The sequence below is a fragment of the Ictidomys tridecemlineatus genome, chromosome 4 (genome assembly GCF_052094955.1).
Source record: "Ictidomys tridecemlineatus isolate mIctTri1 chromosome 4, mIctTri1.hap1, whole genome shotgun sequence".
NCBI lineage: Eukaryota > Metazoa > Chordata > Mammalia > Rodentia > Sciuridae > Ictidomys > Ictidomys tridecemlineatus.
The window spans coordinates 14,118,514-14,136,946 of record NC_135480.1 but is presented as its reverse complement, the minus strand read 5'-3'; the positions used below and the strand labels follow the sequence as shown (position 1 = coordinate 14,136,946).

The 18,433-nt window shown below is 37.6% G+C and overlaps 2 protein-coding genes across 2 annotated transcripts; both read right to left on the bottom strand.

Moving 5' to 3' along the window:
- Positions 1–2,557: 2,557 nt before the first annotated feature.
- Positions 2,558–3,505, bottom strand: LOC144376733 (olfactory receptor 5B12-like). The gene has a single exon (XM_078045009.1). The coding sequence runs from the start codon at positions 3,500–3,502 to the stop codon at positions 2,558–2,560; it is 945 nt and encodes a 314-aa protein (XP_077901135.1). The 5' UTR covers positions 3,503–3,505.
- A 13,859-nt stretch (positions 3,506–17,364) lies between these two features.
- LOC101973260 (olfactory receptor 5B12) lies at positions 17,365–18,306 on the bottom strand. The gene has a single exon (XM_005331672.3). The coding sequence runs from the start codon at positions 18,304–18,306 to the stop codon at positions 17,365–17,367; it is 942 nt and encodes a 313-aa protein (XP_005331729.3).
- Between the last annotated feature and the right edge of the window lie 127 nt (positions 18,307–18,433).

Genomic DNA, 18,433 nt, shown 5'->3' with positions numbered 1-18,433 from the left:
CATTTTATACCACATTTTATTGTGGTTCTAATTTTCATTTCCCTGAAGACTAAACATCATAAAAGTGGAGAATTTTTTAATGGAAATATTGGTCATTTGCATGTCTTCCTTCTTTGCCTCCTGTATATAAATACATATATACCATGGTCATGAATGAGAAGATTCAATATTGTTAAGAGTTTAATTCTTTCTCAGTTCATCTGTAGCGTGAAGGCTATCTCAATCAAACCGTATGGTATTATTTGTTGGTTTGTATCTTTAGAGTTTTGCTATCTGATTCTGAAATGTATATGGACATTCAAAACGCCTATACTGGCCAAACAGAATTGAAGAGAGCAATATTGGAGAACTGATTCCACCTGATTTAACATTGACCATGAAGCTACCATAATCAAGATGGCGAGCTATTGGGTTAAAGATAGATCAGTAGAAGACAATAAGGAGCCAGATAATCAAGTAACAGTTATAAAGCCATTTAATTCATGGCAAAGAACTAAACAGTACAATGAGGAAAGACCAGTGATCACGTATGATGTGATATTCGGTTGCCAATAACACAATAGACTGAGTGGGTTATAGAGAAAAGAGTTTATTTAGATCCAGACCTGTAGGTCCAAAAGTCCCATCTGACAATGGTCTTGCTGACAAAGTTCTGGGATCCAGTAGCACATCCCATGCTAGTGACAGAGTCTGTGCATACATCTGTATGTGTCTGGTTTCTCTCCGTCTCACAAAGATACCAGGATTCAATCCTGGGACCACATCCTAATGACCTCATCTAATTTCAGTCACTTCCCAAAGGTGCCCCTCTAAACACTAATCAAACTGCTTCCGACTTCTTAATGGCCTAATGGGGGACTAAACTCTAGCATGAGTTCAGCAGGAAAACCCTTTTCAACCCACAGCAGCATGGGAAGAGCTAAGTATCCACATTAAAGAAATTGGACCTTGGATAGGCCGTACACCATACCCCAAAATCTAAGCTGGATCATAGACTAAAAAGTACAAGCTACAATTCGCCTTTCTAGAATAGAACAAAGATTTATTATTTATTTTATGTAGCTTTCCAGTGGAAAGAAGAGCTGTATTTTTTCCAAAAAGTGAGATATATTTTACCAATGTTTCATAGCAGTGCTATGTGAGGCTCCTAAGTCTCCCTCCAAGATCCATGTGGTAAAGACTTAATCCCCAGCATGAGGCTTTTGGGAGGTGGTGTAACTTTAAGAAGTGAGGTCTAGTGGGAGATCTTGAGGTCCTGTGGACCCCAGTTTCTTCCTCTTTCACTTCTAGGCCATGTGGTGAGCACTTTTCCTCTACCATGCCCTCCCAGCCCTGATGTACTACTTTACCACAGAGCAAACGCAGCAGGGCCAACCAAGAGTGGACTGAAACCCCCTTCAAAACTGTGAGCCAAAGCAAACCTCTTCTCTTTAAAAGTTGATGTTTGTTAGAGTGGTAGAATGCTGACAAACAAGTAGAAAACAAATGTAACAATGAGTGTAATTCCGAAGAAATAAAGACTAGAATTGATGGTATTTTTGCATTGATGTCATCTTTCCTATGCCAAGTTCAATTTCTTGACCATAACTAATGGTGAAGTACTAAAAATCATAGAGTGTTATTTGCACACATAGACCAGCTAAGGAAGCAAGAAAACCAGAAAACCCAGCAACATTTGCACCTAAAACAAATAACACATGAACAAATCACTTCAAAACAAAAAAGAATACCAAATTAAAAAACTGATAGAAGCAGAAATTTAATAGTTGGTTATACACATTCATGCTTTATGGATTTTTATGATGTCAATGCTAAAAGTCATTGTATATAATTATTGGTACATAGGCTAGTGACTGCATTAGAGATAATTGGAAATGAGTCAGTCTGTGGGCTAAAAAGTCAGCACCATACTTTTATGTATTCAGGAACCATCTAATAATATGGAAGACAAATTTAAAAAGTAAACTATGCCAGCAAAGTATTTTTCCTTCAATTTGATCTATGTTCAGCTGCTGAACATTAGGACATGAGTTAAGTGTGTATGCAATTTAAACATAATGGTACTATGAGGAACATATTTTTTCTTTCATCAGCGTTTCCCAAAACATAACTAGTACAACACTATGCAGTTATCAAGAATTATATTATTGACTAAATGTCAAAAGTATATTCTGAAAGATCAGCTACACAAATAGGAAAATATTTTGGAGTAACTACCTAAGGCCTTTTAATCATTACGTTGATTAGTGTACTACTTCTGTCTTTAAAGAAGAAAGGCCAGTATAGGTGAACATTGTGCTTCACAGCACAGTACAAGTTGAAAAATGCTTTACATTTGAGATCATGCTATCACATGGCAACGTGGAAAAGGGTTATAAGTAGTCATTATAGTCATTACTGTATGCTGACGTACATATTCCCAGACCATGAAGAGAAAAAAATCCATGTATTAGAACCGTCCAGAGAAATAAAGAAGAAGAAAGAATTATAATTAAAAACATTCCTAGACACGACAGGTCCAATGAATGTTTCACATGACTTGCAAATAATTTATTAATTAATTGACGAATCCCAGTGAGGACTTTGCTTTTCCAACAACCTTCCTGAATGCACTGTTGACCTCTTTGTTCCTCAAGCTGTAGACCAGGGGGTTCAGCATGGGGATGATCATCATGTAGAACACAGACGCGATTTTATCTGTGTCCATGGAGTGACTGGAATTTGGCTGTAGGTACATGAAGGCGATGGTTCCATAGAAGATGGAAACAGCTGTGAGGTGGGACCCACAGGTGGAGAAGGCCTTCTTCTGCCCTTCAGACGAATGCATCCTCAGGATAGCAACCAAAATGAACAGGTAAGAGCTCAAGATGATCAAGAGAGTGAAAAAAATATTGAAAGCTGCCAGCACAAAGAGCACTATCTCGTTTGTGTAGATATTAGAGCAAGAAAGGGCCAGAAGTGGGGGAATGTCACAGAAAAAGTGATTGATCACATTGGAACGACAGAAGGAGAGATGGAACGTGAAGGCTACATGGACAGAAGCCTGCAGAAGCCCACAGGCATAGGAGGCGGTGACCATCAGGACACACACAGTGCTCGTCATGGTGGTGGTGTAGTGCAGGGGCTTACACACGGCTGCATGGCGATCCAAGGCCATCGAGGCCAGCAGGAAACTCTCAACAGTGACAAAGGCTGCAAAGAAGAACATCTGGGCTGCACAAGCATGGTAGGAAATGATCTTATCTCCTGTGAGAAAACCCGCCATGACCTTGGGAGTGACAGCTGAAGAATAAATGCAGTCCACCAGAGACAGGTGACTGAGGAGAAAGTACATGGGAGTGTGGAGACGGGAGTCCAGCAGGATCAACAGGATCATGCCCAGGTTCCCAACCAGAGTGATGAGGTAGATGAGGGTGAAGAGAATAAACAAGGGGACCTGTAGCTCTAGGGCATCTGTTAACCCCACCAGAATAAATTCTGTCACCTCTGAGATATTCTCCATCAAAGTCAGTTGGGAATGATCATGAGAAGGATGTAACAAGATGAGAAATCAAATCATTTAAGTTGGGTGCTACCATGAGAGCTAAGTGTGGCCAGGGACTCCTGCTCGTGTGTAGCTTCTTGTTCATGCAGGATTCAGTGAAAGAACTGAGATCTGGGCACAGGTGGGTTGAGGGAGATCCTTCATCTCTTCATGGAGAGTGGTACAGATGAGTTTGTAAGGGTCATTGCTGACTGTGGCTGTCCTGGTGGTCCTTGTTTTGACAATAGGGCTCCTTTCAGGTCTTCTGGTGCCTGGCATTCTTCATTATATTAAAGCATATAGGAGTCTTTTTTCACTACTTGGAATTTATTATTATTATTATTATTATTATTATTTGGTACTGGGGATTTAACTTAGAGGTGCTTATCTACTGAGCAATGTCCCAAGACCTTTTTTATATTTTATTGAGTGAAAGGTTTTTGCTAAGTTTCTTAGGTACTTACTAGGTTGCTGAGCCTGGCTTTGAACTTGGGATCCTTCTGGGTCAGCTTCCTAAACCCCCACCATACAAGGAATATCTTGCAAGGACTGTTGTATAAAATATATACAGGAAGCTTAATCAGCAGAAAGTCCAATCTGGGAAAGAGTTGGTCACGCTTTGGGATATGGTCCTAGAAAAACCAGCCAAACACATTTCCCATCTCTGATAGGTCCCTCACTAACTTGCTCCTAATAACTGAAGATATACAATGACTAGAGGCCCTGCTCTAGGGACATGCATACTTTTATCTTTAATTCATGAGAGTGCTAAACTGGAAGCTTCCTTTCAATCATTGGTCCTTATAGGAGCCTTCATGATGTATGGACATATTCTTGGTGATGTCTCAGTGTATTTCTGTGCCTTAAATGGAAGGAACAGATTTTCAAATGTTGAAGCAAATATTTACTGATTTCTTTTCATGTCATAATTATTATTTTCCTGTACCCTGATGTTTTCCGTTTCCTGCCATTGCTTATATCTTTGCTTTAATTCTGGGCAAGTAGAGCAGAGAAGACAGAAGAGTTCCTTTTGTTCTGTTCTAGAAACTCTGTGTCCTCTACCAAGCCATTCTTCATGGTGCATCTGGTTGTACTGACCTTGGGCTGCTCAGGTGCCAGCTCAAGGTGCTGCTGTGGTTATAACATGAGAAGTTCTCTCAGCCCAAAAGACATGTCTGTCTAAAAAATTGAGTGATTCTCATCTCTTCTGGACTAAAAAAACTGCCACATTCAAGGCAAGAATGATGTAGTCCCTGTTGCTAAGGATAGCTATGGTGAATGTAATGTGTCCCTCCCTCCCAGGCTCTTATGTGATAATGAACATGAAAGTTCTTTGAGAATCATGACACTAACATTTTCAAATGAAGACACTGAAGCCATTATTCAGCTTATCTCAGCTTTTCTTGGCTACTGAAGAATGTTCGGCTAACTATATTGAATGTCCAGAATTTGACATTCCTAAGGTAAGCAGGCTAACAATATAGATGGTCAAGGAGACGTTTCAAGAGCCATAACTCCTGGAATTGAGAAATGGAGCTGTAATTGCTGCACCCGTACTCCTACAGCACCTTCACGATGCAAGAAAATGAGGCATGTGTTCTCCCCTTCAGTCTAACCATCTTCCCAGCCATTTGTGTAAGGCAAAGAAGTGAGCATGCACATCTGCCTGCTGCAGAGCAGCACTGTGGGAGGAGGGAGTAGGGAACTAGGGGTGAGAAGAACAGCAATAAGTGCCTGTGCTGCTGCTGTTTACACTACCTGGGCATTATTTCCTTTTTATTTTGTTTTCATTTGTAAAATAAAAAGGGTTCAGCTTTCTATTGCCCTTAGACTTCTATGATTGTCTGTTTTCATAATACTTACTTTTGTCCTGGGAACAGATATAGGTTAGAACAAATCAAGTGATATCCAGACCATTGTCCCCAAATCCACATCTGCAAGATCATCCTGAAGAAGAGTCTCTTTCTCCACCATGGAGCTCTGTGCTGTGGCACACAATGTGGGCTGTGCTCGTGCAAATATCAAGGCAGAGATGGCAGCTTTCCACAGGACTCTCAGGGGAAGCAGTGCTGAGAGAGCAGAGATCTCTGGGGACCTCCAATCCCACATTGGCCCCCTAACTTGACCCTGTCTGGAGATAGCAGAGGGTGGTTTGTACCTTTTGGCTGAGAGTGCGGACACAGGGGATAGAATCTTAAAGGAACAAGGACTCAATCAGTCAATGAGCTGTGCCACAGTCATTAGGCAATAAAATAAAAATCTTGTTAAAAACTCTGGCTTCAGTGAAGTGAGGACCTGATGCAATCTTTCTCACCTTAGCTTTTTCTTAAAGGTCTAGAATCTTCCAGGTACATTTTTTCTTTCATTTATTCTATTTTTTTAAAACAAAATATCTAATTGTCTTTCCACTGAAGAGGTGGTATGGGGCTATTTTTCTGCTCTCATTTTTAAACAATTTTTTTTGTAAGCATGTAACATTCCCATTTATGGGATGCAATGGGATCTCAGCACATGTAGATACTATGTAAAGATCATTGTGCAAATCAGAGTAAGATTATGTCCTTCATTTTTAACACATTTTTTTTTGGTTATTGTGAGAGCATCAAAATCCTGCATTTTGGTGATTTAAAATATGCAGTGCATTAGATTTAGTAATGATAAAACTATTGTCCAATTGAGTTATGGTAGATAGGAGGAATAAGTTCTTTCTTTCCTTTAAAATTGAAGAATGTATCCATAATTTTCCTTTCCATTTTTTTTACCTCTAAGCCCATTGCTTAGGGTAGAATTATGTAGCCAAGTGTAGATTTGTGTTAGAATTGTGTGGCCATGTGGATTGGCTTAAATTCTTCTTCTGCCACCTATTACACTTTGTCAACTTGGCCAAGTTATAATTATTTCAACAAACTTGAGTACATCACTTGCGAAAATATAGTAATAATATTTTTTTTATCTCTCACAGGAGAATCTTGTAGATGAAATGAGATATGTAGAAAGCTAAGCATGATGTGTAACATGTATGAAGAATCATATATCTCTAGAAATTTGTCTAAGTTTACAAGATTTTCTATCTTATTGGAGTATAAATTTTCAAAATAGTTTCTAATTATCTTCTATTTCAGTAGTGACCATTGTGATATTTCCTTGTTGATAAAATTTTTTAGTAATTTGAGTTTTATTTCTCTTCATTTACATGGCTGGTGTTTATCAATTTTATTTATTTTCAAAGAATCAACTTTTTGTTTTGTCAGTTTTTGTTTTGTTTCAATTTCATTGATTTCAGCTATGATTTTAATTATTTCCTGTATTCTACTACATTTGGTGTTGATTTGTTTTTCTTTTTCTAGGGTTTTGAGATGTAATGTTGAGTCATTTATTTGTTGATTTTTTATTCTTTTAATGTGAGCTCAATGCAATGAATTTTCTTCTTAGTGCTGGGAAATTCATAGTGTTGCCTTCATAGTGGCCCATAGATACTGATATGTTGCATTGGTATTCTCATTTACCCTTAAGTATTTTTTTTATTTCATCCTTGATTTCCAAATTCATTACATTATGATCTGATAGAATGCAAGGCATTATCTTCATTTTTAAAATGTTTACTAAGGGTTGCTTTGTGGCATAAGATATGGTCTGTTTTAGAGAAGGATCCATGTGCAGCTGAGAAGAAAGTGTGTTTGATCATTGATGGATGAAATATTCTATATATGTCTGTTGTAAGGAAAATAAAAAGAGACACAGGGACAAGAAGCAGACACAGGAAAGATGGCTGCTTATCAGAGTGGCCACATTTATTTATACCAATAGACTAAATTAGGTCATTAGTACCATAACTACGTTATTATTTATTGTATCAGTAAGGTTGCTTATCCTGCAGTTACATTCTACAGTTACAATATGCGATGTTAGGAGCTTGGTGTAGTTCTCAAGAAAGTCCACTGTCTGAAGTTACTGTTATGTGGGCAGGTCCAGGAGCACCTGAGGTTGGTGAAACATTGTAGTTATCTGGCAAGCAAGTTCCGTTATTCCCAGTACCTAAATGTGCCTGAGATCAGGGTCAAGGCTGATAAGACTTTAGCATACAGCCTCCTCATGCAGGGCATTGCCATAGCAGCTAGACATTGCACATGTATTAGTTATCTTATTAGTTCCTAGGAGAAACTGCAGAGCATTCTTAGTGTGGGAAAGAGGGTGCCTGTTACCCTCTGGGAGTTTGCTCACCAGAGGAGTGCTTCCCTGTACATTTCCATAGTCAGAATTCCTAGTCTGTTAAGTCTAAATTACTGATTATATTATTCACTTCTATTGTTTCTTTATTTAGTTTTTATTTGAGAGAGCAAATAAAAGAAGATGAAACAAAAAGTGAAGGAGGTGTGTTAAATTCTTTCAGTATTATTGTATTTGTTTATTTGATTCTTGAAATTGAGAAGCATTTGTTTGATGTACATAGTTGCTCCACTATTTGGGGCATGAATATTTATAATTTTTATGTCTTGCTGATGTATAATTCCCTTAAGCAGTATGAAATGCCCTTCTTTGTCTCTTCTGATTAATTTTGCCTTGAAGTCCACCTTATCTGATATGAGATTGGAAACCCCTGCTTGTTTACGTATTAATATGAGTGATATGTCTTTTCCCATCCATTAACCTTCAGTCTGTGGATGTCTTGGTCTATCAGGTGAGTCTCTTGGAGACAGCATATTGTTGGGTCTTGTTCTTTAATCCAATCTGCCAGTCTAGGTCTTTTGATTAATGAGTTTAGGCCATTAACATTCAAGGTTATTATGGATATGTGATTTGTATTCCTGTCACTTTAGTTTACTTCTGGTTTTTATTTGACTTGGTTTCTCCATTGCTTGACTATTCCCTTAGTGCGGTTCCTCCCTTTGCTGGTTTTCACTTTGTTCTTTTTGATTTTATCCTCATATTTTGTTGAGAATGTTCTGTAGTGTGGGCTTTCTAGTTGTAAATTCTTTTAACTTCTGTTTATCACAGAAGGTTTTAAGTTCATCTTCGAATCTGAAGCAAAATTTTGCTGGATATAAAACTCTTGGTTGGCATCAATTTTCTTTCAGAGCTTGAAATATATTGTTCCAGGACCTCCTACCTTTGAGGGTCTTGGTTGAGAAGTCAGCTGAGATCTGAATTAGTGTTCCCTTTATGTAATGTGATTTTTTTTCCTCTCACAGCCTTTAAGATTTTATCTTTTCTCTGTATGTTAGTCATTCTCATTCTAATGTGCCTTGGTGTGGGTCTGCTGTCATTTTCTACATTTGGGGTCCTGTAATTCTCTTGTGTTTGATTTTTACATTTTGTTCTTTAGGTTTGCGAAATTTTCTGATATTATGACACTGAAAAGATTGTGCATTCATTTGGTTTGTATCTCCACTCCTTCATCTATCCTGATAAATCTTAAATTTGGTCTTTTCATGTTATTACATAATTCTTGGAAGTTCTGTTCATGGTTCTTACCATCTTCTCTATACTATCAACTTTATTTTTAAGATTATACATTATGCCTTTATTGCCTGAGGTTCTGTCTTCCAAGTAGTCTAGTCTCGTGGTGATGCTTTCTATTGAATTTTTAATTTGGCTTATTGATTTTTTCATTTTTGAGAAGTTCTGCTTGTTTTTTTCCCCCCAGAATCTCTGACTCTTTATTGAAGCGATCTTTCACTTTGTGATTTTCTCTCTGATTTCACTCCTTATACCACCCTTTACTTCACAGATCAATTTAACCATACATTCTGAACTCCTTCTCTGACATCTCTTCTACTGTGCTGTCAATATATTCTATTATTGGAGTGTCTCAGTTTGTTTGGGGGTACATTGTTCCCTTGTTTTTCTATGTTGTTTGTTTGTTTTCCCATCTAGCAGTATGGATCTGAGGCAGTACAGATTTTATCCTGCAGACTTATAGCATCTTTGAAGATTTCCAGTGCCTCATCTTTAAGAGGAAGACCAATATTAACAGCACTCAATGATGCAAGCAACATACAGATTTAAACATAATTACTCCTATTAAAACTTCTACAGTTTTATCTCAAAAAAGAGAAATGATGTTTTCAATTATTGTCTGTAATATCAACATAAAATTGCTTAAAAGGGTTTACAATTTTAAATGCTAAATAAAGAGAGAACAGAAATGGTGTAGACTGTGATATTTATGAGGGAGGAGGAGAGAAAATAGAAGTAAAAATTTATGGGAATAGTGGAAGAGGAATTGATTGAGAATGTCTGTGACAGGAGAAAAGAGAGAAAGAGAACCCAGGGAAACATATAAGTGAGAGGAAAAAAATACTCAAAGGAAAAAAAAAGTAAAAAAGAAGCATAGGTATACACAACAAAATTGTAAAATACTATTCATATATCAGAGTCCTCTATAAACTGATGAATGAAAAAAAAATTGGTTTCAAATATGGTAGATATGTTAGAGAGGGAGAAAAGATCTCAATGGAAAATCGAGCAATTGTTTCTGTTAGTATTAAAAGTTTCTCATCTTTCCTTCTTTGCTGATAGGTGGGGATGTCTGGAGTTTGATGTTAGCCCCATCTGGTGGGTGCTGCACTGGCCTGCTCAGGTGAGCTGATAGCAAGAGGCCCTCACACCCTCTTGCCACCTTCAGACCTGATATAGCCAGCCCATTTATCCACTTGCACTTCAGGACTCATGGAGCTAAGGATAGCTGTGCTCTCTCCAGCCTCTCTAACCCGTGCTCCCCCTGGGCAAAATGCCCCCAGTCTCTGAATTTTCACAGAATTGCGAGGCCCAGACCAGCCCACACAGACCGAGTCATTATCTGACAGATATGGGCTTCAGTCACCCAAGGCACAGCCACAGTTATATTCTGAAGGTCTCATTGCCTTGTCAACTTGCAGAGATCACCAGGGTTGTGTCACACAGAGGAGCAACCCTGAAAAGAAGTAGCAAGATGGTGGCCACTAGCACACCCAGCAGGAAGACCTCAGGTGCAGCCACACCCACAGGCACTCTAACACTGAACTTGCAGGCTTGGCTGGTGTCCCAAGAAGGAAGAGGCCAAACCTGCAGGCCCCCTGGAATAGAACGTTGTATGGTGGTGGTGGGTCAGCGGCTGTGGCAGCAGTGGATTGGTGGTGGCTGATGGAAGTGGCAGTACCCTGAGAAAAGACCTCCAGATGGTGGCATAGTGTCACTCATTGTTTTTTATAAGGCAATTTTGTGCTGATGTCATTAACAGATCACAACATTTGCCAATTTCAAATGCATACAGTTATGTGACTGTTGCACAATAATTTAAGAACATTTTCAACACATGAAAAAGAGACCCTGAACTTGTTAGCACTGATTCCTATTTCCTTCCATTTCTACTTAAGCCCTAGGAAACCACTCACCTAGGAGCTGTTTTTATAGAGTGGCTTAGAATGAACATGAGCTATGAATAAAGTCATATGACATGTGGTCATGGTCATTTTATACTGGCTCTTTTCATTTAGAGTGTTTTTATGCCTGTCCATTTTGTCTAAGTATTTGTACTCTGTTCCCTTTTATTGCTGAATATTGTATTATAAGGATTTATCATACTTTATGTATCCCTTTCATCAGTGGATGAACACTGTTTCTACCATTGATTTCTTAAAATGATACCATTTGTGTATGATATTTGTGTCGGCTTGTTTTCATTTCTCTTGGGTACACATTTCAGTGTTGGATTGCTGGGTCAAATGACAACTGGTAAGGTTTGCATTTTCACTCCAAATCCCAGAGCTGGCAACATAACCCCAAATGCCATGGTGTTTGAAAAGTAGGACTTTAGGGGAAGTTTTTAGGTGATGAGGGCTTTGCCCTCATGGATGGATTAAGACAGCTAGAGAATAGACTTGCAAGAGTAGGTTGTCTGTCTTCTGATCTTTTACCATGTGAATACAGAGTTTGTTCATTACTAGATATAAGTTATTTTTGCTCACTTCTAAGAAAGGCCAATAGTATATATATATATATATATATATATATATATATATATATATAATATATCTCCAAAAATACTTCACAGATTTAATGTAACATCCACCAAAAAGCTAATGAAATTATTCACAAAGCTAGGAATAAACTCTAATAAACTCTTAAAGTTTATATGGAGAAACAACGAACCTAGCACAGTCCATACAATTCTAAGCATCAAGAATGCTGCTGAATGAATCAATTACTAGATTTCAAATTATACTTAGAGCTCTCACAACAAATCAGCATTGAGGAGAAGACACAGAGATGCACCCACACAGATAAAGTCACCTGATTTTTGACAAAGATGCCAATTCTTCTCAAATGAATCCATGAACTAGAAAGGGAAAAATACTCCAAAATTTTATTCTATAGATCCAGTATCACCCTGATACCCAAAACAGATAAGGACATATTAAGAAACAAATACTACAAACCAATGTCTCTGACAAACATAAAAGCAAAAAAAAAAAAAAAAAAAAGAATAAAATAGCAACGATTCATGGTAAAAATGCATTAAGAATTTTGTATACCATAATAAAAATTGCTTCATCCTATGGATATATGGTTGTTTCAACACGTGCAAATCAATACCTGTGATGGTTTCACAAATAGATTAAGAGCAAATATCACAGAATCATCTCAATAAATGCAGAGCAATAATTCAACAAAATTCTGCACCTGTTCACATTAAAAATACTGAAGAAACTAGGAAGAGAAGAAACCCACCTTGACATTCTAAAGGTTAGGTGTGACAAATACACAAAATCATACTGAACAGGCAAAAATCAAAAGTAATTCCTCTAGACTCAGGACCAAGGCTAAGATATCATTTTCAACACTCTTATTCAATATAGTACTTAAAGTTTTAGCCAAGGCAGTCAGGCAAGAGAAGGAAATTAAAGGGATACTAATAGAAAAAGAAGAACTGAAATGACCTCTGTTTACAGATGATACTACCCAAAATTTAGAAGGTCAAAACTCTACCAGAAGATGGTGACAACATAGCAAAGTTGCAGAACATAAAATCAACCTATGAATATCAGTAGTTTCTTTGAACATCAATCACAAATCTTGTGAAAAAGAAACAGGGAAAACAATTACTTTCACAATACCCTGTAAAAAATATAAAATGACTACAAATAAAGCTAACCAAGAAGGCAAAAAGCTTATATAATGAAAATTCCATATCACTTAGGAAAGAAATTGAAAGAGATATTTGAAAAAGGAGAGATTCCTCATGTTCCTGGACAGGACAGAAATAATTTTGTTAAAATGGATTTATTACCAAAAGTTTTATTCTGATTCAATACAATCCCATCAAAACACTAATGATATTCTGCAAAGAAATAGAAAACACTGCTGAAATTCATATGGAAGAATAAAGACCTAGAATAACAAAAGCACTTTTTAGCACTAAGAGCAATCCTGGAAACATCAGAGTACCCAATCTCAGATAATGCTAAAGAGCTATAGTAAGAAAAACAGCATAGTGACAACATAGAATTAGACATGTAGACCAAAACAATAGAAGACAGTAAGATACGTCCAAATAGATATATTCATCTGATCCTTCACTGAAGGCATTAAAACATGCTGAAAAAAAGATAGTCTTGTTAACAAATTATGTTGGAAAAACTGGACATCCATGTGTAGAAGAATGAAGCTAGATCCCTATGAGTCACCTTCAATAAAAGTAACCTTAAAGTAGATCAAAACCTAGAAATTAGAATAGGAACTTTGCAAATATAGGAAGAAAATATGGGGTCAATACTCAAAAATATAGGCATATACATTGGCTTTCTTAATAAGCCCCATGAAGCTCAAGAAATAAACCAACAAGCAATAAATGGGATGGCATTAAATTAAAAAGTTTCTGCATTGAAAAAGAAACAATAAAGAGTATGAAGGGAGGGCATATACAATGGGAGAATGCTGCGGCTCTCTCATCTCTCTCAGCCATGCCATTAATTAAAGAGATACCAGGTGAAGGGTGACCAGGGGAATGAAGAAAACACAAACAGACACACAAGAGGGGCCAGGGTTTGTAGCCAATCCCTGATGGGGGATGACTGAGCTAGATCAGCACATTTATTATATAGGTTTCACCAAAAGATTACTTGTGAAAAAGTTTCAGCAAAGTAGGCAATCTGAAGGACAAAGGACTGGCAAGACATTAGGATTCTCTTGTTATGTTCAGAATTCTCTACTCCTGAGAGTGGGTGGCTGAAATTCAAGGCCTTGAGTGGTATCTCTGAGCCTTTGCACAGAGTTTTTTTTTGGCCAGTGACACCATAGCAACTGGCCATTTTGGTCTGCACCTTCACACATGTAGTTCTCAGCACAACGCAGCCACTAAAGGGTCAGACCATGATTCAAATCATCACTCTCTACAGGAGAAAGTCTTTGCCAGCTACTGTTCTGGTAGGGTATTCATATCCAGAATATATAAAGAACTCACAAATTTAACATACTCATGTGCACACATGTGAATGCACACACACACACATCATCATCATCATCATCATCATCATCATCATCATCATCATCATTATCACTCAAGAAAACCCAGGCTATAAATGGTCAAGTGACCTAAACACATATTCATAAAAAGAAATATAAAAGGGCAACAAACATATGAGAAAATTGTTCAACATCCTTATTAATCAGGGAAATGCAATTCAAAGGGACACTGAGATTTCATCACATTCCAGTTACAATGGCAACCATCAAGAATACAAAGAATAATAAATGCTGGTGAGGATACAGGGAGAAAGGAACACTAATACATTGTTGTTGTGACTGCAATTTAGTACAACTACTATGGAAGTCAGTCTTGAGATTCCAAAAAATGACTAGGCATGGAACCAGCATATGTCTCAGCTATTCTACCTACCTTCAGAATTTATGCTAAAGAACTAAAGTCAGCATATTATAGAAATAAATGTATACATCAGCACAATTAACAATTTCCAAGTCATGAAACCAGCCTCAGTGCACATCAACAGATGGATAGATAAAGAAAATATGTAAGTGTATACAGGGGAGTTTTTCTCATTGATGAAGAATAATGGAATCTTGTCACATGCTGGTAAATGGCTGGAACTGTAGAACATCATGCTAAGTGAAGTAAAGTAGATTCCAAAAGTTAAGGGATGTATATTTTGCTCATATTTAAAAGTTAGAAAAAGGAATGAAAGAGGGAGTTTGCAAAACTGAAAAGATGACAAGTTTATTAGAAGAAGGGAATTGGGTTAGGGAGAAGGAGAGGAAAAAAAGGAGGTATTGTGGAATGCCATCAACCAAATTATGTTATGTGCATTTATGAGTATGCACAATGAATAGTTCTGATACTCAGTTAAAATGTTCCAATAAAAAATAAATTTATTATAGCAAAAAATCTTGTGGACACTTTGGAGAGCAAAAGAGAAAGGGAAAGCAGCCTATGAACCAAGAACAATGTGTTATTTCTTATCAGCTTTCCAAAGAATCTTCACCCTTACTTAAATATGTTCCTGTGTTCAGCACTGATGAATAGTAAATTAACTTTTAATTTTTGCATAGCTGAAGATGCCTTTATTTTGTCCTCATGCTCGTGTGACTGTTCATCTGGGTATAGAAATCTGGATTGGTGTTTAATTTCACTCATCATTTGGGAAGATGTGATTCCACTGTCTGATGACTTTGTGGGTTTTGATGGAAAGTATGCTGTCAGTCTCATTATCATTACTTTTTGACAAAGGCATGACATGGTACAATTCTTCATTTGTTGCTAAAGTTGTAATAACCATATGTTACATTTATTTCTTTACAGAAGGCGAGGCTTTATACTAAATACCTGATATGACCTATTCACTAGACATCACCCAACTCCATGGAGCAGGTATCATTATTATGCACATATTGAAACAGAGACACAAAGTACATATTCAGTTCGTACACCTTGTCTCATATTGGGGATTTTGATCTTCATTATTGCATAAGTACAATTTAAAGGGGCTTCTTTAAAGAGAACTCATGAATCAATATTCTTATATTTGTAAGGCAGCTGGTGATCTCTTTTCTGGATATTTGTCTTCCCCTTGAGAATTCCTTCAGAGAAACAGTTTGTTCTTTGATTTGTCTTTGCATGGACTGACAGCTGCCTTCGTGAGGTCTTTTTGAGAAATAAATACTCTCATTGTCAGCATCTAGAACTACGTGTGACACATTGTAACACTTTAGAAGGATGTCAGTCTCCATGTCCTCAGCTCCCATCTGGCTCCTGGCCCAATGAGACAGAAGAGTGGGGTCCATTTCCTTTTACTCCACTTTCACAATTACAGGTTTACCTACGAGGATTGACCATCCTGATCTTAATCCTTCTGGTTGGTTTGATTCACACAGATCCTTTTCTATTTTTTGAATTTCATAATGGTCCATAAGCCTGCAGGTTGCCATATGGGCTACATCCTTACATATGGATTTGAGTTTAGTTAGTGAAAACATACTTGGCATTTATACCAATGGGCAAACAAAGAGAGAATACTGTGGGATAGATTTACAGATATCTTTTCCCGAGGCACATATAATAAGTAGCCCTTGAATCCTATTACCCAACATTATAGATCCCATTTGGTGTTGATTCAGGTATTCAGACTCAGTTCCCTTTCTCCCACTCATTCACTAATTTCTTCACTAGTGTAGCTACCAGTCACACATTATCTCATTGTTTAATTTCCTACTGCATTTAATTTATATAATGGAGCAAGCATTTAAGGATTCCTACAATAAACAACCCAGTGGAAGATGAGAGTTCTGAAGTGTGAACTGACGCTGGTGTTCCTTCCATGACAGTCCCAGCGTATTCATTTTAAAATAGAAAACTCAGTCTTGCCTATGATTTTGATTGTGCCTGATTGCATGTCCCTGAGTGCCCAACAATATTCTTTCATTCTTTGAACATACCTGAAAAATCTTCCTGTCTTTGTCGATCTTGACCTCAGCACCATGTTAGAAGACAATATTATAGCTGATAGTGTGGGGAAGAATTTGCTCTAATTTTCTTTCTCCTAATTCTGCTTCTGGAAATAATGCAGACATAAACTTCCAGTTTTACAAATTTCTGGTTGTTTTTGTTAAGAAAACATATAGAGGAATGTATGACAGGACATGTTGCTATTACAATAAGTTTTTTTAGACATGATTACTTTTAGAAGTCAGGTAAGAATTAAATATTGATATATTTGGAAGTAATTCTTGCTCTGAACTTTGTCTCTGATATGTGAAATTGACAGAGGAGATAGATTTGATTACATGGTTAAATATCATTGGACCTTCTTTTATATTGAAGCTCCAGAGTCAAGCAGATGCAGATAATGAGCACTCATACCATGGATTTATGGATTTAACACAAATTTAGAGTAATATGATTTGAATTAGATTTTGGTGCTCTGCACTATGACAATCTTTCAAGTGATTCTTAGAGGCATCAACATATGATAACTGTGGCTTTATGCTGTATATGTGAATCATGTTGTTATTTTTCACTCTAAGAATTGAAAATATAAGCCTGATATCATATACATATTAGTATTACCTGCAAAGAAATTCATTCTAATGATGTGTTACAATGTCAGATCCATTGTATCTAGGTTTAGAATCTGGCTTTTAAACTGGGAGTGGTGTCTTATCTCTGAAAAAAAGACATGCAACTTTTCCTAAAACCTAATTATATTTCCAAACCATGAAGAGAAAAATTCACATTGTAAAAGAACAATTCGGAGAAATAAAAGAAAAGGAATAATTGTAATTACATAATATTATTAAGCACTGGATGCCCAATGAATGTTTTAAAATTTTTTTTTGCAAGCAACACACAATTAACAGACTAAGCCTAGTGAGGACTTTGCTTTTCCAACAACCTTCCAGAATGCACGATTGACCTCTTTGTTCCTCAAGCTGTAGACCAGGGGGTTCAGCATGGGGATGATCATTGTGTAGAACACAGATGCCATTTTATCTGTGTCCATGGAGTGACTGGAATTGGGCTGTAGGTACATGAAGACGATGGTTCCATAGAAGATGGAAACAGCTGTGAGGTGGGACCCACAGGTGGAGAAGGCCTTCTTCTGACCCTCAGATGAATGCAAACTCAGGATAGCAACCAAAATGAACAGGTAAGAGCTCAAGATGACCAAGAGAGTGAAAAAAATATCAAATGCTGCCAACGTGAAAAGCACAATCTCGTTTGTGTAGATATTAGAGCAAGAAAGGGCCAGAAGTGTGAGAATGTCACAGAAAAAGTGATTGATCACATTGGAACGACAGAAGGAGAGATGGAAAGTGAAGGCTATATGGACAGAAACCTGCAGAAGCCCACAGGCATAGGAGGCGGTGACCATCAGGACACACACAGTGCTCGTCATGGTGGTGGTGTAGTGCAGGGGCTTACACACGGCTGCATGGCGATCCAAGGCCATCGAGGCCAGCAGGAAACTCTCAACAGCGATAAAGCCTGCAAAGAACATCTGGGCTGCACAAGCATGGTAGGATATGATCTTATCTCCTGTGAGAAACCCCGCCATGACTTTGGGAGTGATAGCTGAAGAATAAATGCAGTCCACCAGAGACAGGTGACTGAGGAGAAAGTACATGGGAGTGTGGAGACGGGAGTCCAGCAGGATCAACAGGATCATGCCCAGGTTCCCAACCAGAGTGATGAGGTAGATGAGGGTGAAGAGAATAAATAAGGGGACCTGTAGCTCGAGGGCATCTGTTAACCCCACCAGAATAAATTCAGTCACCTCTGATTTATTTTCCATGAAAGCTGTTGGGAATGATCTTGAGAAAGACTTGACAAGATGAACAGACAAATCTTTCAAGTTGTGCACTACCATGAGAGCTGAAGTGTGGCCAGGGACTCCTGGTCATATGTAGCTTCTTGTCCAT

Bases quoted from the DNA above. Each gene is read 5' to 3' on its own strand.
- LOC144376733 (XM_078045009.1), bottom strand. From the start codon at position 3,502: ATGGAGAATATCTCAGAGGTGACAGAATTTATTCTGGTGGGGTTAACA.
- LOC101973260 (XM_005331672.3), bottom strand. From the start codon at position 18,306: ATGGAAAATAAATCAGAGGTGACTGAATTTATTCTGGTGGGGTTAACA.